Source organism: Microtus ochrogaster, unplaced genomic scaffold, assembly GCF_000317375.1.
Source record: "Microtus ochrogaster isolate Prairie Vole_2 unplaced genomic scaffold, MicOch1.0 UNK29, whole genome shotgun sequence".
NCBI lineage: Eukaryota > Metazoa > Chordata > Mammalia > Rodentia > Cricetidae > Microtus > Microtus ochrogaster.
In genome coordinates this window covers 2,278,984-2,302,552 of record NW_004949127.1, presented here as the reverse complement: position 1 = coordinate 2,302,552, position 23,569 = coordinate 2,278,984, and the positions used below count along the sequence as shown (strand labels likewise).

Here is a 23,569-nt window from a genome sequence, read left to right as displayed (position 1 = left end):
TCTGCTCATTTATGAAACAGATGCAGATTCCTGGAAACCTGTAACAAGGGAAACCTAGCTTCTGCCTTCAGCTATCTCACTGATAACTGCGCTGAGTGTCCCTGGTAAAGGTTTAGGGATGTAGGTCTTCATGGGATGAGGTGTGCAGGAGGCCCTTGAATGACCTCAGACACTTTAGAAACGCTGTGTCAGACATCCTGATACAGTGGTTTCTCTAATTTTATTAGTGGTAGATTAGGCTTTCCTTCCACCCTCCACAGGTTCTAATGAGAAGTCTGTGTTTATTGCAGTCAGTTTCTAAATCCATAACCAGTTGTTTCTCTGTAACTGTTCTCATGACCTTGTTTCTTCTCCATGCTGATTATCATGTGTTTGAACCTGCATTCTTTGAATTTATTCATTTTTAGGTTCTGTGAGCTTCTTGATTCTGTAAATTGGGTTTTTGGTTTGTTTCTTTTAAATGTAAGGCCTTGGAGACATCATTTATTCAAAATTGTTTACACCATTCTCTCTGCCCCTCCTGTGCTCCATTGTTACATTTAATCCTGTGTAGCAGAGCTCTTAATCCCATCCAGCCTCTACCCATGTGATCGGAAAACTTGTATATTTCTACCCATCTCAGGTATGTGTATATTGGCCTTATTATACTTACTAAGTGTAATAGTGACTTAAAATCTTAAATGTCATTGTTGCTGCCACTATAGCTTAGCCACCATTTTCTACACATGCACACACACAGACACATACACACACTGGCTCTCAGCACAAAGTTAAGAAAAGGGCTAGAAGGTTCCTGAAATCCCAGGGATCTTAATTCCCAGAAGTTTGTATTGCTGTTTGATTATCTGTTTCCCATAGCTGTACACACAGCTCAAGGCTCACTCTCAAATCAAAGATAAGGACAAAACAAACTCAGAAACTCACAGCAGCATGAGTCATAGCCTTCCTAATTTGTGTTGTTCTTACTTTTCAGAATGCCTAAAAGTGCGTGTGTGTGCATGCGTGTATGTGTGCATGTGTGTTTATGTACACGTGTGTGTACACGTGTGTGTGTGTGTTAGGACTGGTGCTCTTCAGAACTGAGCATGTGATTTCCTGCAGCAGTCATGTCACTGTCTGTGAGCGTGGGTCATTTGAGTAGATGGACATGGTGGTCACTGCTCCTAGGAAATCTTCAGCAGTAGCCCAAGCTCCGTGCACATCACCACCGAGCCAGCTCCTCCCCAAACATGCAGTGATAACAGTGCTGCCCCTCATGGGTTCCTTAGGGATTTACTTTCATGCATCATTTAGAAAAGGGCATGCTGTGAAATTGCCTTTGTTGTCAATCCACAGGTACATGACATATATATTTGCACACATGTATATGTATTTTATATACTATATATATATATATATATTTTTTTTTGAGAAAGGGTCTGGGGATGTGTAGCCCAAGCTTACCTGAAGCGTGCCATCTCCTGCCACCTCCTCTCAAGAGCTTGTAATCAGCTATTTACCACCACACCTGGCATACATTTACATATATATATATATATATATATGAAATATTAATTTTGTTAGATTTTAACGAGAACATGTGCCAAGTAAAATCTACTACTTATCTACATCTGATTAAAAACATGAAGAGAGAAGGAAAGTGTGATAGTTTTTATCTTAACTATGTTGTTTTATAAAGTGTGGTTTCCAGTCTGCATGACTTAGTGATCCCAGTTGTGCTAGTTATATCAGCGAGTACATGTGACACTAGGTCTCACTTCCTTATTCTAAAACCTGGAAGTTTAAAGACTAGCTTACCAGCTTGAGTTCATTTTTGACAATTAATAATAATAACTTACAAATGATTTCCAATATAGTCTATGTAAATAATAATCTGTAAGTCAACAAGTTTTTAAATAGTAAAGTAATATGCTGTTGGCCTTTTTCATGCCCGCCCTCCTGGAGCAACCTCTAGCAGGAATGAGGCCTCTGCCAATACCTTTATGTATAGCAGCTGTATTATTGGCAATTCTCATTTAAATAAAGATGTACGTAGTTGTTTTCAATATAATCATATTAGTTGTGTTTATAAATATTTTTAAATGGTATTTGTTTTGTTTAAGTAATAAAGTCCAGATTTTAATTAGCCTCATAACCTGACAGTGTAGCCTAAGGCAACTTCAAAATGTCATTTTCCTTATTTGTTTGATTTTTTTGTTGTTGTTTTTGGTTTGTTCGTTTGCTTTTGAAGAAATGACTGTACCATCTGGTCCTTTGTGGAGAAATTCAGCCATTCTAATTAGGGAATTAACCAACAGTGTACTTCCTTAGTACATAGTACAGGATCTTACTTCTCAGGCCAAATGAAAACAATTCCTTTGCCCACTCAGAATTTGTATACTGATAATAACTTTTCAAATATAAGAAAGATTAAAATAGAAAATTTAAAAGTTTTTGGAAAGTATCATACTGAGAAAAGGCAAGTCATAACACACTTTGTTGGATGGTAACAGTAAAGACACAGTGTATTACATTGGATATTTTTCTGTATTTTAAAACGCTGTAGGTCCACTGAAGAGACAGGCATTGAACAGAACCCAGTAAGAGCTCTAGATTTAGAGATAATCGGGATTGAGTTCTAATCCAAGCTGTTTTTTATAGCCGTATGTATTAAGCAAGTTACTCTTAATCTCTAAACTCTATTTCTCTACCTGTGACATGGGGATGGCACTGGTCAGGAGAAACAGACAATGTACATATTCTGTTCTTAGTTCATTGTGTGGCATAGTTTAACAAATGGTAATGTTATTGTAGTTGATTTTATTTTTTATTGCTACCTTCAAGCCTATTTAAAATAGTAATTGTAATCGGCTAAAAAATATTCATATGTCTCAGTGTCATGAAATATGCAGTGGTTTTATGCAACAGGGAATGTTTCAGTCACATCGGGTGGCCGGGTCACCCTTTCATAGGACTGAAAAACATGTACCAAGGACATTTCAGCAAACCAACAGTTGAAAACCATAAACTGGTTTCTTACACCTCCTAAATCATATCTTGATTTCATTGAGTCATATGGCATTATGAATTGCATGTGTCTTTAGGATATACGGTTGTTAATGTTCCTGCAAGGCTTAGGATGAACCTATGTGTCGTAAGCATCACAACTTGAAGATTTATCTGAAAGTGTAGCTTCTGGGAACATTCCTTGCTGTCTATAACATGAAGTGAAACCAATTCACAAGGCAACTGAGTAGTTTGCTTAAATGCATGGCTCAGGGAGGAAGGTAATGAGAAAAGTGAGAAGGACCCAGTCTTTGAGGAGGATTACAGATGGATACATGTTGATACATATTGCAATAAAGAAAATCACAAGACTTGACTTTTTATCTTAGTTCTCATGCCTAGTCTCTTTCATGCAGTAACTCAGTTTTTGATGATATAAATTACTTTATCTATAAAAATGATGCAGCAATGTCTGCTCTGTACACTTTTGTACATTTTAATGGTACTGAGCTCTCTGCTTAGAACAGGGATGTTTACATTTAGAATTAAGTTCATCTTCCTTGGATGTATGACTACTACTTATTAAATAGGAGAGCAAGTATCTGTTTTAAGTTGCCCTGAATTTTAATCAAATATTATCCTATAAAATATTTGAAAATCATGCTATAATTTAACATGAAAACAACCAAATAGGAAAGAGATTTAGAATATCAAAGAACAACGCAAAATATAAAGTCAAAAGAAATGCATTGAATTGTTATTGTACACATTACCCTCTGGTTACCATCACAAAGTAGCTTATTTCTAGAAGTGAGAACAGGACAGTTGATCCCGTCCCTCTCTCGTTGTGTAGGACACAGAGCAGCAGAAGGTGAGCAGATGAGCATTTCTGTGCTGATGCTGGAGAAGAAAGTGTGCTTCCTCTTGCCTGGGATCTCCTGCAGTCCAGAACTGGTTCCTGGTTCTTTCCAGACCAGACCTTGAATCACAATGACATATTCTGGACTTTAGTTTCTTCACAATTTAATTTCCACTTAGTATAGGGACCGCATAGACTACATTTGATTCTGTGGCTTTTTTTTTAACAAAGAAAGGCTAGCTATTTCAACTTTAAATTATAAAATAAATAAGGAAAAGCATAAAAGTTTATAATTGTATATTTGTTTTCCTTTTCCATGTCCATGCCTGACCTCTCAGTGCAGGGCCTTGTGCCCCCTCCACTGTGCACAGGAAAGCCCAATGCAGCTGGCCCCACACTGGTCTCCCTTGGTGTTTCTCCATCTCCAGTTTCATACAGAGACACTGAGTCCAGAGTATAGGTCCTCCACAATGCTTCCCATTAAATTATCTACAAGCTCTGTCATAAGTAAACATTAGTTTTTAGAAGATTTATTTGTGAGCCACCATATGATTACTGGGAATTGAACTCTTAACCACTGAGCCATCTCTCCAACAAAGATGTATCTGTTTTTATGTGTATTCATGTATGTAGATGTACCCACATGTGTGTGGTGCTCATGGTGACTAGCAAAGGGCAGCAGATTCTCTGGAGCTGGAGTTGCAGACAGTTAGGAGGCACTATGGAGGACGGAAACGGCCCAGCTCCCCTAAGCAGCAGGTGTTCCTATCTCTTCAGCCACAGTTGCAGCCATTCTTGACTGGGCCTAAAGGACTAATCTAAAAGATTGTCTTCCCTCAAGTATTCAGAGGAATGTGGTAGCGGTGGGGTCCCTGAGTCCCCAAGGAAGGAATCTTTTACGTATACCTCAGTTACTGTCAGCTAAGGTACTTTATCATACTGCGCTATGGCTGTTGTGAAGTCAGCTTCATCTCCCTTAAAAAAAGAAAAAGAAAAGAAAAGTGAAACTGCTCTGCTCACTAACTTTCTGTAATTCTGAGTGGGGTCTTGTTTCAGTGTCTTCTTTGCATCTGTGCAGACTCTTCTTGTAGTTCAGAAAACTAAAAGCTAACTGTTTTGGCTTGAAGATTATTTACTTCCTTGATTCATATGTAGGCCATATGAATCAATGAAAATCAATGAAAAAGAGTGTAAGAATATAATTTTGATAACCATTGGAAGTGAAATAGAAGGTCTGTAATGTTTAATGGGATTGTAAAATAATTGATTATTTGAAGCCTTGGTGATTTGTCTAATTTTTAAATGAACTAGCTTTCTTAATATGTTACTGGTAACTGGTGGGCAAACTTCTTTTTTTTTGCCCTTTTTTATTATATCCCTCTTATTTTATATGGGAGATAAAGAAAATGAACCTAGATGGAGTATGCCATACACATTGTGGTGGTCTGAGAATAAGAACGGTCCCCATAGGCTAATATATTTGAATGCTGAGTCACCACGAGTACGTGCATGTGTGCCTGTCTGTCTGTCTGTCTACAATCCATCTGTGTATCAATCATCTATCTGTCCGTCTCTGTCTCTTCTGGTGGATCAGGATGTAGGGCTCTCAGCTCCTACTCCAGTGCCCGCCTCTGTGCCAGCGTGCTCCCTGCCATGATTAAAGTGGACTAAACCTCTAAAATTACTATATCTTTCTTTTTTATAAGCCTTTCCTTGATCAAGGCATCCCTTCACAGTAATAGAACAGTGTCCTAGACAGAAGTCAGTACCAGGAAGTGGTGTGTATTGCTGTGATAGGCTTGACCATGCTGTTTGTTGTATGAATATAGAAGACTATGGGACTTGTGGTCTAGACAAACAATTGAACACTTTAAGTGGGGCTTACCAGGCCATCCTAGTAGGTGTAGTGATATCTTGTTTGTGGGGTTTTTTTTGTTTTTTGATTCTCAAGACAGGGTTTTTCTATAGCTTTGGAGCCAATCTTGGAGCTACCTCTTATAGACCAGGCTGGCCTTAAACTCACGGAGATCCGCCTGCCCCTGAGTGCTGGGATTAAAGGTGTGCACCACCACCGCCCGGCCTTTGTTTATGTTTTAACAAATAAAACTTGCCTGAAGATTAGAGTGCAAAGTTAAACCACTAGAGGCAAGGTAGTGGTAGCACACACCTTTAATTCCTGGACTTGGGAGACAGAGGCAGGCAGGTCTCTGTTAGTTCAAGGCCACCCTGGGCTACCTGAAATAGATACAGTCTAAAAGAGAAAGGGAGCTCACACAAAGATGATTCTAGCACTTGGGATCAAACTTCCTTAATCTCAGTGCTAGGGAGGTGGAGACAGGAGTGATATGGCTGGGCAGAGAAAGGAATATAACAATATAAGGCAGGAGGAAACAGGAGCTCAGTGCAGTCTAAGGAGGCAGTCTGAGAACAGGATTGCCCTTTGGTCTGAGCTTTGGTAGAGGTAAGAACTCTAGTGGTTGCCACTCTGCTTCTCTGATCCTTCAGCTTTTACCCCTTGATAGCTGACTTGGAGTTTTGATTTCTTTTTCCTTAGATTTATTTATTATGTATACAGTATTTTGCCTACATATATGTGTGTCTGCAGGCCAGAAGAGGGCACCAGATCTCATTACAGATGGTTGTGAGCTACCATGTGGTTGCTGGAAATTGAATTCAGGACCTCAGGATGAGCAGTCAGTAGTCTGAGCCATCTCTCCAACCTCTAACTTTTTATTATTAAGAAAATTAGAATTTATGCTACATGAAAGAGAGTGGCAACAATAGTGATTTTTAATTTCCAAATAAAATAATAAAAATACCATGATTTTACTTCTCCACATACAAACACAGAGGTACTCTTTTCCTCCCTGGGATAGGTAGAAAGGTACCTTGAGAAACTCAGCCTTTTAGTGTCCTGGAATTTAAATATAATAACACCAATCTGCACCACTTCTCTACTGATATTATCTCAGTTGATATCAGGAGAAGAAACACAAATATCTCCACATGCACACTCGCTGTTAAGAAGATAGAGCAGAGATGCTTTGACAATTACATCTGTGTCTGAATCTCTCACATGGCCTTAACTGATGCTATAACCACCTTCTTCACCTACCCACTATGTGTTTCCTCTACCCTCAGCAAGTATTTCAACCTGGAAAGTCTAACCATAAGCTCATTCCTGACGTGTCTGAGCCCTTTGACACCCTGCCTATATTAGGTTATTGAAGTTTCTAATTGACCTTAATGGCAAAACTTAATACTATCAAGAGATCCTCTAAAGGATTGTCCCACATTCGAATTCTCAGTAACTCTGCTGAGAAGCAGCAGTCCAGCTTCCCTCTGGTTGTCTGCGTTAGTCACCACTCCTAACACTGTAACTTTCTCTTACTCTCTTGACTCAAGGACATCAGAAGTCCAACGTGGCTGTGAGGCAGAGGGGGTCTAAACTTCCAGTTCAGTCCCCATAGAAGCATAGGCCCCTTGTCAGTGGAGCTTGAGGTCATGGTGGGTCAGTGGAGTTGATGGGGACTGATGTTCCCATTCCTGTCCAGTGATTCCTGGACCAGCAAGTGCTGGCCGTAGGGAAAGTATTTTTTTATGTTGTTACTACTTTAAATCATATGCTGGCTTTTGAAGAACTCTGACCAAGCCCTACAAGCTCTGGACGCCTAATTTGGCATGATGACTGTTTTTAAAAGGCCATTCCACCATTCTGTTCAGGCAGCTGCTTCGGGATGAAGGGAATGTGAACACTAATTGATCCCATGGGCAGGGCATGGACCCACTGTCCCATGTCTCCTGGGTCAGAAACAGTGCTGTGTTCGACAGCATAGGAGACGTTGAATAAGGCATTCTGTAAGTCCATGGATGGTAGTTTTGGCAGAAGTATTATATTCATGAAAAGCAAATCGATAACCGTAAAAAGTATCCATAAAAAGGACAAAACACTGTCCTTGCCATGATGGAAGTGTTCCAGTGAAGTTACCATGTAAGCAGTTGCTGGCTGACTGATCTGGGAAATGACACATACCGGGGACTCGGTGTTGGTCTCTGCTGTTAGAAAACTGCACTCACTAGGAGCAGTCTTCAGGTCAGGCCTGCGGAGCGGAAGTGCCGGGCTGATCCCAGGCGTAATGTGTACTTCAGCTACTATGTCCATTTTGTCCATGGGCCGCCCCTTGGGCAGCAAAAGAGGCTGACTGTCCCCAGACAAATCATCCTGTCTCCCTGATCGTTAACTTCTCCTCTGCTGAAGTCACCTCTTGATGAACATTTGCATGAGACGTGAGCATCTTCACATCCTTTGCCCACAGGAATAGGTCTGTCCACCTATCTCTAAGGTGCACCAATCAGTGTACTTACAGCCACACGGCCTGCTCAGAGACCTTTCCTCTGGAAAGTACAGCAAGGGAACTAGTTTTTAAAACAATAAGTACAATAAACTTCCGGCTTCCAGGAAGTTGGACCGTGCACTTCCTTTGAGCTATTTTGAGTTTTGCTTTCCAGTGGGTCTTGTTAGTGTGCCTGCCCCAATAAGTAGATGGGTTTCAGTTCGTTGTCGTTAGTTACTCCACCTCTTAGATCACCTTATTTGCTGCTTGATTGTTTTCCCTTCAAAGTGAAAATGTCTCCTTATAGAGATCTCACTTTTGATGATGTGTCGGTAGGTGGTACCTTGGGGCGAGACACTCAGGGACTGATAGTTACACGGCTCCTGCAAACTAAGTTGAGTCTTCCAGCAAAAAGAGTCACCATGCTCTCCCCAGCCTTGCCTGCTGGTCTGGAGGAGAGAACAGTGTCCTGTTCCTCTGCAGCGGGGCTACTCTCCTAGTCCTCCGCTTCACATTCTGCAGTCATGAAAGGGAAGCACGCACTAGCTTGTGTTTGATCTTTACCACATACATTGAACGTCACAGTCAATCGCTTTCAGGATTTTCTTTGAAATAACATAAAGGTTCATATGTGCCAAATTTCATAAGGATCACATGATAAGGTCAAGAAACACAAATTCCAAGGCAGAATTTATATGCCCAGTTCACATATGACAGTAATACTATATAACCATATGTTGAATATAATATACTATATGTAAATGCTATTCTTGAAAGCAAGCCAATCAATAAAGCCTAAAATAAATAATGCTTTAATAACACATTGCACATAGGCTGCAAATGGGATGGATGGGTTCTATGGAAAGAACATCTCTATAAAAATGGCATTCAAGGGACATTAAAACACAGAGAATAAAGCAACAGTGAAATTGAAGAAAAACTGGGTATTGAAAAGATATTTTTAAAGCCTATTATATGCCAACGTACAACAGTCATTTTTATTTAAAGAGTTATGTAAATAAAAAACTGTAGATTTCCAAGCCTTTAAAAGCAAGTTCTTTGGCATTGTCTGCATCTAAAATATATTCTTAAAGGATATGTAATGCTAAACAGAAAAAAATGAAATATATAAAATGGAAAATATCAAATTAGGAAGAGTCTAAAGGTATAGTCATAATTAGAACTAATAAAAGGTTGACCAAACTTTATCATCATGGGAAATTGGTTTTTGGGAAGGCTACTGACGGCAACTTCAAAAGCTTAGCCATAAAAATGATTGCGATGTCAGACAAACTCTAAAACAGATCCAATTAACCCCAGAGTAGTTTTAATCTGTTGCATCTTTTGAAAGTGTATGGGCCTCAATTTTAAGCTGACGAGCTTGCCACTCTTCTCCTCCGTTTCCAGCATTGTGTGTGCAGTGGGAGCCAATGGTCAGGCATTCGCTCTTTACCAGCACACAGCCCTGTGACTTAAACGCTGAAAGCATTTTGATCTAGTTCCCGTGTTCCTTGTGTACTTGGTCTATCTTTTTTAATACACACACACACACACACACACACACACACACACACACACCGTATGCCTGTAAACACGGGAAGTACTGGAGTTTGTATGCAGCAAGTTAACCATACTTTAATCTTCCTTGTCTGCCAAGAGTCACACACCAAACTGAGATGCTTGTGGTTTCATCAGTGTTTCTCTTCAATTCTGTCACTCAGATCCTGGGAAGACTCTGCCCGAAGCCCTTGACTACAACACCGTGTGGCTACAGACAGTGCCTGGAGAAACAGACAGTAAAAGTGGAATTCCACCTTCCCTTGTTACGCTACAAATTAAAGACTTTCTTAATGGACCAGGTATGGAAATCATACTCAGACACCTTATTTTCTGTGTGAAGACAGACACGGGCCCATCGGGTCTGTCGCTAAGTTTGACTCTCTTCCCAGATGATGAATAGTTGGCATGTTTTTCAGAAGATGAGAAGATTAGCCTAAGGAGTCAAGGGCAAATGTGAGTCTGAGGGAGCAGCCAAGTCCTCAGTGAGAGGTCCTGCCTATCAGGGCATAGTTGCCTAGAAGCTGAAACCTTGTATTTTCTTGTTGCTTTTTCAGAGAAATTAATCTTAATTCATTTCTTTTCTCTTAATGATCTTCTAAAGGAATTTATGTACTTTTTTGTTCCTTGATTATCTTACTGCATATGAAGAAAATTATATGGATGATGGATGAGTTTCATGATACATATAAAAGGGAGCATGCGTAGATGCGCGCACTTACTTTAAATGCATAAAGAAGGGTTTTGAGGTACAGTAAGCACTTGGCTGTAGATCGATAGCTTCGTATCTAATCTTCACAGACATGTGAAGAGCCACGGGTTAGCTGCTGCTGCTCTCCCCGTTCTGTGAAGACAGAAACTAGGACTGAGACATGAGGTCCTCAGCATTAGCTGAGGTCTCGGGGACCATGAGCTGTTCAGACCGTAGGTCTCTGTGCCTTTGAGGAGTTAACCTGGTTTGCACGATGCTGATGAGCACAGCTGGGTCAGTTTCCTCCTCTGTCTCCTTTTACTTCTCACTCTCCCCACCCTGTTCCCATCCCTTTGGTGTGAGCTCCACTATTTGCTTACTGGAACTGACTGTATTTAGTGTCATGTTTACTTAAAGGGCTTCACAATGTAAGAGTATTCAAAGAAGTATTGTTTTCTCCATGAGAAATTTAAAGCAGGGACATTAGACTGTCCCAAATCTCTAGTAGCAACTAAAAGGCAGCAGTTTTGAAGAGAGATACTATCCCTGTGTGGACCATGCTTAATGTGTGTGCTGTGGCCTGTCAGTCACTTCTACATCGTGGTAGCTAGAGAAGACGGGTCCTACCTAGCAACAGTGGCGCACACCTTTAGTCCCAGCACTTAGGAGGCAGAGGCGGGCAGATCTCATGTTGGAGGACAGTCTGTTCTACAGAGGGAGTTCCAGGACAGCCAGGGCTACACAGAGAAACCCTGTCTTGGATTAAAAGAGAAAAATAAAGGCCAGTCCTCCAGTCCGGATACCTGAACTGAGTAGACCTTGCACTGCCTGTGCTGGTCTTCACTGCCCCGGCTCTGCACCGCGAGTCTCCAGGGCAAATGGACGTTCTGATTCTGTTTATAGAAAATACACACATGTGATCTCAGGAAGTGACAGTAATGGGGGAAGCTGGTGGGTGGGGAAACCCCAGGTTTAGATAGCAGATGGGCCAGAAGAGTGTGGATCCTACTTCCTAGGGAATGAGGAATGTTAGATATTATTTAATCCAAACACAATCAATTGTAGGAGAAAAGTAACAATTTACATCCCACTTAAGAGTATCGCCACTGAACGTGTGGAGCATGCTCCCCCTCACTCCATCGGTTGCGGGGAATTCCCGTTACAGACTATAAGACTGGACGTGTTGGAACAAAATGGAAGAGTTAAGAACGTGCAGTCAGCTGCTGGAGGAGAAACAGGAATTTGGAGTTACTTCTTACTTTTCATTTAGGTTCAGATTTCTTTCTAGACAGTGGAACAAGGTTTTCTCTGTCCCACCAGCCAGTTCGCAAATAATGACATGGAGACTTATTATTAATTATGAAAGCTTGGCCACTAGCTCCTATAACTTAAATCAACCCATTTTTCTATTACTCTAACATGTGGCATTACCTCTCTTGTATCTTGCACCTCCTGTTTTCTGTCTGTGTCTCCTGGTGTCTCCCATGCACCTAGATTCCCCTCCTTTTTCTTTCTCTCCCCCAGAAATCCTGCCTATACCTCCTGCCTAGCTATTGGCCAATCAGTGTATTGCACCAATCACAGCAAATATCCCACAAGGCAGTCTTTCAGTTTGGCTAGGAGGTTATCTTACAGTTCAGATTACTGACGTTGTTGTTGTCGTCATTGTTGTTGTTGAGGGACGGGGTCAGTGGCAAATTGAGCTCCATACTTGCAAGACAACCAGATGCATTTATATGAAGAAAAATGCCAGTATCTGAATAGTCACATATTCATAATTCTAGAATTTAGTGTGACAACATTGTAAGAACTCAAACATAGGAAATGGTTGTAAAGCGTTTATATTTGTGTTTTTCTTAAGGTATTTTCAAAATTTGGAAGGAAATAGATATATATCATTTCTGATTGCATAGTTAAACATAGTGATAATGTACTTGTAAATTCAAACTTTTAAAATATTGATGTAATTGTTTTCCAACTATATGTCTTCAGTCTGAATTTGTACCTGATGCATCTCTGCAAATGGGGTTGTAGTGGGTGTGTCGCTGAAGTCTGTTTCTACTGCACTCCAGGTGAAGTGGGTGCTGCGAGTCTAGACATTGCACCGTTTGTAGAAAAGTGTCTTTTGTTTTGTTTTCACATTTATCTGTGTGCCTGTGTGTGCTGCACAGTGTCTGGTGACTTCCCACAGCGCACTGTGGCACACAGGTGTGCTTGCAGGGCTTCCCCAGACAACATGCAGGAGTTGGCTTTTGTACTACGATGTTTTAGTCTTGGTTTTTTTTAGTCTTTTGACTTTTGTGGGGCGGGGGGCACTACCCAGCTCCCAATAAATCCCACAGAGACTTATTCTTATTTACTACTACCCAGCCTTAGGTTGACTTGTTTCTTAAGAGCTTTTCTGAAATTATCCCAACTACCTTTTGCCCCAGGCTTTCCCTTTTCTTACTTGTTTATATCTTACTTTCACTCTTACCCCTGGTCGGCTGGGTGGCTGCCCCACATCCTCGTTCTGTGTTGCGTTCCCTCTTTCTTTCTCCTTCTATTTATTCTCTCTGCCCCCCCCCCCCCCCCCCCCCCCCCCGTCCTCTCTCCTGCCTCACTGTTGGCCTTGAGCTCCTTATTAGACCTTGAGCTCCTTATTAGACCTTCAGGTGTTCCGGACAAAGAACCACAGCTTCATAGAGTTAAACAAATGCAGCATAAATAAAAGCAACACATCTTTACATCATAAAACAAATGTTCCACAGCTTAAACAAAAGTAACACCCCTTAAAATAATATTCCCAACAGTGTTGATCTTAGTAGTGGAACTGGAGTTGTCGAGCTTGGTAATAAGTGCCTTTACTACACTTTATGTCATTGTGCTAGCCTGGGAAGATTTTATATGCCTGAATATAAATCCCTTTTAGATTTCTGTGAAAGCACGCATTATTTCCCATCACAACTGACAGTTTTCCAAAGGCACCAATGACAGTTGAGCCACGCTAGACGTTGTTGGTAGAGGGGAGTGGCGCAGAGGAAGAAGAGGAGGTGTTAACATGCTTACTCTGTTATGAAAAACATTGAAACACTAAAACATGTTTACCCCAAATACATTTATTTGTTTATTTTGTATTAAGGGACTGTTAGTTGGAATAGCATGTCAGCTCTGTGACATACCTTCTAAACACTAACAACTGAACTGCTTTAAAATTTACTGAGACAAAATCTCCCTTGTGGTGAATGATGTCAGTTCCACCCAACTGTCCCATTTCTCTCACGGTTTTGCCAGGTTGTCCCATTATATTCAAGAGTTCACAAGGGCTGCAGCTAGAGTAGGATTAGTTCAAAGGGAAGCACAAGGCACATTAACAATAGTCTCACATATAAAGAGTATATTCTGGTGTACATATTAGCAACTCAATAAAATTTGGGGTTTTTGTTTGTTTTTATTTTGCCTTATTTCTAAGAGGACAGTCGCTTGTGCTAGGACTAGGGAGCAGTGCAGCTGACAGTGTTCTCCATCACTGTTTCTTTGCTTTGGTAGAAGCATCACAAGTAGCACAAAGCATAGCAAATAATACTTCTAATTTTATTGGCAACATCAGCGTTAGTATTAAAGTCTTTTTGTGACTTGTTTTTAAACTCAGTTTGTACATCAATCATTTCCAAAGAATGTCTTTCTGCTTGCTACATCTCTAAATTGTATTTTGAAATGTTGAGGGAAAACTGCCTACCCTTCAAGTTCCCTCAAAGGTTATGAAGGTGGTTGCTCTTGGATTGTCTTTCAGATACATTTTGAGGCTCTGGCTCTCTCAACAAGGTGACACAAATACTGTCCTTTGGCATTTAAATTGGTAAAAATGAGGTGTTGAGTACTGTGTGTGTGTGTGTGTGTGTGTGTGTGTGTGTGTGTGTGTGTTATTTAAATAGTACCTCAGGCAACTGACAGATCTAACCCCCACATCACAAGTTCCTCCAAAGTCCTCCAGACCCCACCTCATTCCTCAGAGGCAAACAGTGCCCATTAGCAAGGTCACTGGCTTGGTGAAACCCGGGAGCTGCAGCTACCACAAACTCTGGAACGTTACTTCCAGCAGGTGAAAGATTAGTTGGAACAAATTGGAACCATTGCAGTTCAGCTATCCTGGTTTCTTTCAACCTGTTTTTAAAATGTCGTCATTTGAATACACAGTCTAAGCCCTGCGGAGCAGCCCACAGCAGGTTAATTTGAATCGTATGAAGTGTTAGTGCCCTGGGCTGACATGAGTTCTGTTCCGTGTGTGAAGCCATAATAAATCCATTCCCAACCGAGGAAAATTCCCCGTGAGAAGCTGAACTAATCCCGGCCTTACACTGGCATGCTAGCCCTGTAATTGAAAGCAGGGCACCTGTTCCCGGACAGTTAGCCGACATAGGGAAGAACCAGTGCTGGTCAGATATTTTCACACTGAGAAGCCACTCGTACTTGGCGCAGCTCAGATTCCGCTGTGGAGCGCTCACTCTAACATCACACACAAGTGCAGGAATGTGCTCACTTGAGCCCAGCTCAGTTTGTTAGCCATAGCTGTTCTTAACTTGGAGAGCTCTTTAAAAAAAATAATAATAATAATTTAATCAGAGCTGACACATGAGCAGAACTGGTAAGGACGCAGCCTTTTCCAATTAACTCGAGGTCATTTGTAAAGACTTGTGGCTCCCTAGGATATTTTTTCCCACTGATCTTTTGCAGAAAAATTTCTGAACCACTGTCACTTTAGCCATGAAGTGATGTTTAACCAATAACAAAGAACACAAGTGTCCAAGTGGGGTATCATTCTGAGTCATTTCTGTTTTACTATGAAGTAATAATTAGCCTACCTCATTCGTCATTATTGAAGTAAGTAATGAGATTATATCAAACACAGGTTCCGAAGGGGTTGCCTTTCTTTCCATCTATTGTATATTGCTTCATAGTTGAAGCTGCTGAGCTGGGCTTAGGTTATGGGTTAGAAAGGCTGCTGGGGCCTTTTTCCTCTAAGAGTCTCTTGTTGAGTCTTTCCCTGATTAACATGTTCATTAATTTATACATTTAGTTTTTCTCATTTCTTTTTAGTTTTGGATTGGTTTCATCTCTTTCTCTCTCTCTCTCTCTCTCTCTCTCTCTCTCTCTCTCTATATATATATATATATATATATATATATATATATATATATATATATATATGTTTTCCTTTACTTATTCATAATCTTTTTTAATTTTCTCATACATTACATCCCAATGGCAATTTCCCCTCCTCTGCTCATCCCAGCTCCCTCCCCCTTCTCCCCAGATCCCCCCAGATCCAATTCTCCTCCATTTCCCATCAGAAAAGAGCAGGCCTCCCAGGGATATCAACCAAGCATGGCATAACAAGATGCAAATAACACTGGGCACAAACCCTCATATCAAGGCTGGACAGGGCAACCCAGTGGGGGGAAAGGGTTCCAGGAGCAGGGGGGAAAGTCAGAAACAGCCCCACTCACACAAGAACATTTGTTGGGGTGCAATGTGTAGTGCAGGACTGTTGGGGAAAGAAGGCTCTCTAAGGCCTCTGCTGCAAAAGAAGGTCATTCCTCTCTGACCAACTGAACCCCAACAGCCATACAAAGGTATATTTACTGTTACACAAAGTATTTCCTTGTACCAAGGCCCCTAACCTAATTTACATGTCCTACTACTAAAGGAGAGCACCACACGCCCCAGGACTCTAGTCCTTTATCGTGTGCTGTTTGCAGTACACAATGTTACAAGGACCTCAGGTATGCCTGAGGTGTCCAGTGATCAAAGTCATGGGGTGGCTACAGTGCCCCTTCAGCAAAACCAGCATTGTTTCCACAAGGATTCTTTACTACAATAATTCTTCAAGGTCAAAGTACTTCAAGAAAATGGCTGTTCATTCTTATGTCCATAATACAGTAACTCTGCTAAATCTACCCTATTTTTCCTTCCCAGGGAGATGTGTGTTCCCCTTGAGCCATCATCCTTCTTACTGGGTCTCTCTGGGTCTGTGATTGTGCATGGCTATCCATCCTCAACTGTTTCTCTTCTGCGGACCTATTGGATTTGAATTAACATGTATACATACGTGCTCTGAAAAGTAATGAAACAGCCCCTAGGTACAATGACACACCATTTAGACGGATATTATATGGGGGTAAAGTAGAGGTTTCAAGGTTTAAATCCCTTGTGCGTGTGTATAAATATGTGTGTATTATATTAGCTTTTCTTGGTGGAACTCTGCTCTTAGGTTCTGCTGTTACTAAATCAGCTATTCAATGGGATTTATTCAGTGTTATTTTAAACGTTGTTGGTGTGAGGGTATATGTAAGATAGGCTGAAGAAGGAGGAACTCAAGGTCACCACCGCTGTACAGTAAGTTCCACCTGTCAAAGGCGGGGAGGGTGGTTTCTGAAGAAATTCCAAGAAAAAAAACCTATAATTTTGGCATTATTCACGTAGTTGGTGTGTGTGCCTGCATTGCCTCACAACATGGCAAGTATAAGGAATCCCATGACAACTGCAGAAGTCCCTTCTCCTTTCCACCTTGTTGGGTCCAGGGTCCAAGATGAGGCTGTCGCTTATGGTGGAAACATCTTCATCCACCGAGCCGTCTTACTGATATTCTTTGGTGGGGAGATGGGGGTGCTAGTGACATTATCATTTTTATTATATTTCTATATTTTTTCATTTTACAGACCAACCATAGTTCCCCCTCCCCCTCCTCTCTCTCTCTCTCTCACTCCTCCCAACCCACCCCCATCCCCTCCTCAGAAAGGGTAAGGTCTCCCATGGGGAGTCAACAAAGCCTGGCCTATTTAGTTGAGGCAGGACCAAGCCCCACCCCACCCCCCTCTTCCTGCATCAAGGCTGAATAAGGCATCTTACCCAGTCAGGAAGTTTCAAAGTGAAAAGAAAAATATCTCTGAAGTCTAAACAATTTCTTTTTCTTGATGTTGCCCTGGTACTTACTTGAGAAGGCCCTTCCTTTAGTCACTGGAGTCTTGGCTCCGGTTTGATCCAGTTTTCTGCCACTGTAGGGCTCACATGTACAGTTAAGAAACATAAACAAGTCAATAAAACCCTAAGATCCTTAATGTTTTCATTTCCTGAGCACATGGGTTCCAGTGTCCAGTGTCAGCATATTACCATGGTTTCTTTGCCCATGATTTATGGAAATGAGCAGCAAAGGTGATGTTGAACTGCCAGTCAAGGAATGGACCGAAGCGTCAAAGCAGGAGAGGTTTTCATTATTTTACCCTTAGTTTTTCAACTGTAATTCACAATTTTCAAAATGGATTTCATGTCAAAAGTGGATAGTATTTGGGTGTTTATTTTTTCGAGACAGGGTCTCACTATGTAGCCCTACTGACTGGAGCTCACTATGTAGACCAGGCTGGCCTTGAACTCAAAGAGATCACCTGCCTCTGCCTCCTGAGTGCTGGAATTAGCGTGTGAATTACCGCATCTGCCAAAATGAGTGTTTTTTAACAAGAGACATTCCTTTTTGAAGATTATATACATGTATGTAATATATCCTTATTTATATCCCGCTCCTATTACTACCCCCCATCATATCTCCTTCCCAACTTGGTTTTTTGTTTTTTAAATGACCTCCTAAGTCTAATTAGTGCTGCCCATGTGTGTATGGACTTGGGGTCATCCACACAGGCATGGGCAATCTACCAGTGCTCCCTCCAAAAGAAAAGCGATCTCCCAGAAACCATCAGCTGCTATTCACTTCTTAGCAACCAAAGCCTTTCCCTATTTTATGCTGGAACTTTCGCTCTCTTGATTTTGTGTAGGTAACCAAGCCACAGTGAGCTGCTGTGGAGTGGTCATGTCTAAAGGCCAGTGTGTCACAGCTCTCCTCCCCATCATCTTGCCCCACTCTCTCTGTGTCCCCGAGTCTGTGTTGAAGAGCAATATGTCTCTGCATTAACCGCTACCCTCTTCAGGTAAGCTTCCCTCACCAGGTTGAGAGCATCACAAATCTATAGATACAAATAAACATTTATTAGAGAGTTTGATTGCGTGGCCACTTAGCAAAACAACATGAATAAATTCTCTCTTAGGGCCTATGACCTCCCTAGCCATGGGTTTCTACCATGTTTGTAGTACCAGACATGAATTCCTTCCTGTATAGCAGACCTCAAATCTGATCAAGAGTTTATTGCTCCCATAGTCTTTTGCCTACTGAACCCATCTTGCTTATATGGCAGGTCATTGTTGCAGTCTAGAGTCAGGTAAGACTATTGCTGTCTTCTCCGCAGAGAGTGCTGTCAGCTGTATGAAAGCTAGCCTGCAGGGATAGTTTCCTGGTCAGTTCACATTGATTTTTCTGTTCTATTCCAACTCCAATTTAAAAAAAAAAAAATCTGATTAGCCTCTTAGTTATTAACTTGTGTTTTTCATACATCCTTAATTTAATTAGTGAACTTCCTAACCCTACATTTCTCCTGTCCCCTAATCCCAAGTCCACTTAAATGTTAATTCTCAGTATTTTCCTTTCCCGGTTCTTTTGTATCACAGCTGTTGTCCTCTCTCCTTTTATTGTAATTTTTACTTGAGTTAGCAATGCATTTTTGGAAGGGGCTAGTAGATTGTAAGTGAGAAAAGTGGAGAGAGGGAATCCTGGGGCCAGGAAGGTTCAAGCAGATAGTGGGATGATAGGCATGGGATAGGGGAAGAGTCAGCCAAAATTGTGAATGTGTATGTGACGAAACAAACTGGATTTTAAATAAGCCTTTTGTCTTTTTATGTCAGTTTTTCTCAAATCAAATCATCCTTTTCACCCCTTCCTCTTGCTCATCCCTTCCATTTCTATGGTCAGATTCTTCACAGCTGCTGATGCTGAGGGTTTGTTGCGTCCTCCCACCCCCCTGCTCCCATCTCTGATCCACTCTCCTATTAGTTAAGGCCTTTGACCTGGTCCTTCCCCTCTGCCTCTAAGCTCCTCCTACTCAAGGGTTCTGCCTCTCCTGCCCCTCTCCCCTGCCCTGGGGTACCAAGTCAGAACTTTCCTCACTCCCTCCTTCTTTGCGCCTTCCTCTGTGTTCCCTAATGTGGGTGGTGTTTTTGTTGGTTTGTTTGTATTTAACCTGGTTCCTGTTTGCTTGTTCACATGAGACTGTGTTGTAGTGAGTTTGGTGCTGTCCCATCGGATGCAGATGCCATCCGAAGAGCTGTTTGTGTGACGCTGGCAGTCACTGGTCCTCAGTGCCTGAGTTCTGGTAGGTTGTAAATACCAGCTTCCTGCTTCTTGGTCTTCTCTTTGATTTATTTTAGCTGTCATCATGCCGAAAAGAGAAAGAGGCTCTCGCCTATTATTTGGTTATTCTGTGTATCTGTCATCAAAAAGCAGAATAAATGCTTACTTCATTCTCATTATTTGTCCATTTCAAAAGTGAGCTGGGTTTCTGTCTCATCCCAATGATGGTCAACTGGTTGTTATTCTACGGTGTCATTTTAAACTGGTTCTTTTTAACGATGTTCAGATTGTAGCATCATTTGACAGTAGAAATCTCTTGACATTTTGAGACCTGATGCTCACTCCCTTGAGAATTCATGCTTCCTGTTCTTCTCCCATGTGTGGTCTAACCCCCTCCCGCCCCCGCCCCCGCCCCTGCCCCCGACTGCGCTGTAGTCTATGTCCCTTCCCTGCATGTCACTCTGCTCTCGGTGACTGCTCATGTCAGAAGCAGCTAATAGAAATAGATAACAAATCTCGCTACACTGTAAACTCACAACAGCATCCTCTCCCTCCAGAAGGCCTGATTCATTGTCACTATTGAGAAACTCCAAAATTAGTGGAACCTTTGATATATTTAGCCCCTCATCAGTTTCTTCTCTTGCCACAGCGACAGAACCCCTAACACAAAGGACTTTAGGAAGGAGAAATTCATCCTGGCTCGGGATCAGAGCAGGTGGTCTGTCTGCAGGGAAGGCAGCAGGAGCAGCTCCTGTTCATGGTGATGGAGGCTACCCACTCATATCTCAGTGAGTCAGGAGCAGAGGAAGGGGTTCTGGATTCAGCTGACTTTCTCACTCCCCTTCATATCCAGGACAGACCCCCATCCATGGAATAGTACTGCTCACTCCTGCCTCAGTCAGTCCTCTTCAGAAACACCCTTATGGGAGCTCCCACAGGTGCACATCACTGGACCGCCAATCAAAATTAATAATCACGCCCTCATCTAGACTTCCCTGAGGAAAGAGGCTCACTAGATGAGTTTAATCCAGCACATGCATGTTAGAAAACCAGTGCAATCACCTTCTAATCATAACTTCTATGTCGTGGTTTGAGTTAGGACAAGGAAGCAAATTTAAAAAAAAAAAAAACAAAACACAGTTCTTTATCATAAAAACAAGCAGCTAAATAACAACCCTGGTAGTCATGGTACCAGGCTACAGGGAGATGAAAGAGTGTTGCTGGCTCATTGATGTCACGTGTGTGGCCGCAGCACGCACTCCGTGTGCCCCTACGGTGAGCACACATTGATTTCACTTCAGCAGCTTCTAGGTTTCTAGAAGTCCTCTGACTTCACAGTCTCCATTGTCCACTATCATCAGGAATATATTTATTTGAACAATGTAACAAAAATCAGAATTTGTATTATTGGGTAACAGGAAATGTATATGATCCAGTAGTAAGAGGTAAGTGCATTATAGCTAAGTAGTAAAAAGGTTTGGTTAAAATGATCAGGAAGTCAAGCTGGTTGGTACATGTTACTGCTGTGTTCTTCGCTCACTCCCTCACATAGGGCTAGGGATACCGCTGTCCGTCTGCGCAGCCATCCTCCTGGGCTAAGCTTTAGTGCTCTAAAATAAAATCTTATCTTTTACAAATAAAACTCCAAAGGAAGGAACACTTAACAATGAATCTTTCCTTCATAGATGTTAAGATGTGAGTATAACAAGCCATATTGAACCCATTGGTTTTTTTGTAAAAGAATTGAAAATACATCATAAATGTAAGTAATATGACTAATGGCGCAAGTCAAGCTGGCACATTTTGAATGAAAAAATAGCTGGAACCGTTTTCAGGAAACTTCTCCCGTTGGTGTTTGGTCCCCCACAAGGTGTGCATACCATAACCTGAGGAGAGTCACCCTGGGGTTTGAATTATTGTAATATGATTCCTTCCCGTTCACTGTTAAGTCACCTTGCAGGATGATGGAAGCATGAAATAACTGTAATTTGTTTGTATTGGTCTAATCGTCTTTAACTCAATAGTCAGTCCGTCATTCTGTTTCCTGGTAGCTGTTGAGAGAGTTTGGAAGGGCAATTAGGATCTAATAATTGACAGCCAGGGGTTTATTTGGTAACTTAAAGATACAAAATATGTTCCAGGCTTGGTGAGAAACTTGATCTGGCAGACAAGATGGCTCAGCTGGGACATTCCATTACTGTATTTTCCTGAAATCTCAACTTTGAAAGTAGTCCATTTATTAAAGTTCAGTAAGGATTATGAAAAAATTCAAAACTCTCGAGATGAAGAATCCGATAATAATTGGAATAAAGCCCACATTAACAGTCTGTGCTGATTTAGTTATGTTTACGATTCGCACGCAGCATTATTCTATATAACCCCCCGTGTCTCCACTGAAAACAGTTCTGAGTCTGTTTCTTTCATTTTTGATAGTGATGAGTTTATTGTATTTTAGCAATTTGATGGCCCAGTTTTTATTTTTCTATGTTTAAACATAGCACACTTTTTCTTACAATTTTTCCATTTCTAAAAGTACCCTCCTTGTGCTTGTGAAATTGAAAATGCTCATCATGAAGGTACTAATTTTCTGCCACACACACACACACATCTTAAGAATGTGGAAGCCTATTGACACTTGGTAGTACAATGTTGCAGGAGGTCCATTAGGGCGTGGTCTCTCAGCGGCTATTGGCTGGAGGAGCAGAAGGACCTACCGCAACACCACAACTATCAGGACAATTTACTGAATGAGCAGACATGACAGTTGTGATGTCAGTGGAAGAACTCAGACACGTTCCAGGCACTTGCCGGGCTGACTGGCGGCGGGGCGCTGCCTGGTAGAGTGGTCTCACCTCATTGCCTCTTGTGCAGAGGAGGCTGCACAGCAGCCTGTTCTTCAGTGGGAGGGCTCTACGGTCTCCCTACAGGGAGAGGGCCTCTGTACGTGTGTATGCATACAAGCATTCGTTTTTTTAAATGAATAATTTTAGTGTTTTAAACACCACCACGTCTCTTTGGAAAGCTAGCGTTACACTTACCTTGTGCTATGTGTAGCTCTCGGATTTCAGGCTTCCTGAGAACCTTCCTCAGCTGCTGCTCAGTGATGAAGAGAATTTACTTATGATATCACATTTGTCCTCATCAGATCCTGAAGAACTGACACACAGAGCAGCTCGGACATGACTGCACAGGGTCACGGCTGGTGCTCTAGGGCCAGGGAGGTGCTCAGTGGTAGGTGCAAGTCACTCAGAATCCAGGCCCTGCCCCAGGTCAGCAGAAGCCACACTTCCCACTCAGGAGACAAAATTGATGTCTGAGAATGGAAACACTCGGACATGATTTTCATATTCCGAGGAAGCTGTGCTTCTGACGTTCTGAGACTTAAGAGGGGCCTGTGTAAGAATGCATGTCCCATGGCACTGCTCATAGTCCTGTTTCTGCCCTAGAACAAGACCCTGCTGATCATGTCTGCAGTGGCAATCTCCTAGAGTCTCTTAAAAGAAAGCGAAGAAGACAGGAAACCGTACTTGCCCTAATTAATCACACATACGCCTTCTTCCTTTTTACTCTTCTGTGAAGAAATACTGCGGCCGCCCTTTCATGTGCTTGAGGAAACGCGTCTTTCCAACTTCAGATTATTCAAAAGTTATATTCAGTAAAATAAAGTCAGTAATTCAGCTCAGATACATGTATAGTTGGATATTACCAAAATGACTAGGTTTTTAGTATACATTTCTTTTTCTGAATTAGTAAGAATTTGAACTCTGCTGATTGACAAAAGTCTGCATTTAACATTTGTTTTGCCACATGATCACAAGATGTGAAAGACTGTATTTATTCCCATGATAAAGTATTTAACATTCCTCCAAACTGACCTGTGCTTTCGAGTTTTACTGACTAAGTCGGCTTGGGTTTAAAGCTCCTAATTTTCA

The 23,569-nt window shown here is 41.6% G+C and overlaps 1 protein-coding gene across 5 annotated transcripts in view; it reads left to right on the top strand.

Annotated features, from left to right (window-relative positions):
* Positions 1-23,569, top strand: part of Vps13b (vacuolar protein sorting 13 homolog B) — a 441,647-nt gene that overhangs the window by 284,503 nt on the left and 133,575 nt on the right. For all 5 annotated transcript variants that reach the window (XM_026789767.1, XM_026789768.1, XM_013354110.2 and 2 more), the window contains exon 35: positions 9,900-10,037. In XM_026789767.1, coding sequence (XP_026645568.1) covers positions 9,900-10,037 — 138 coding nt within the window. The remainder of the gene's footprint in view (positions 1-9,899; positions 10,038-23,569) is intronic.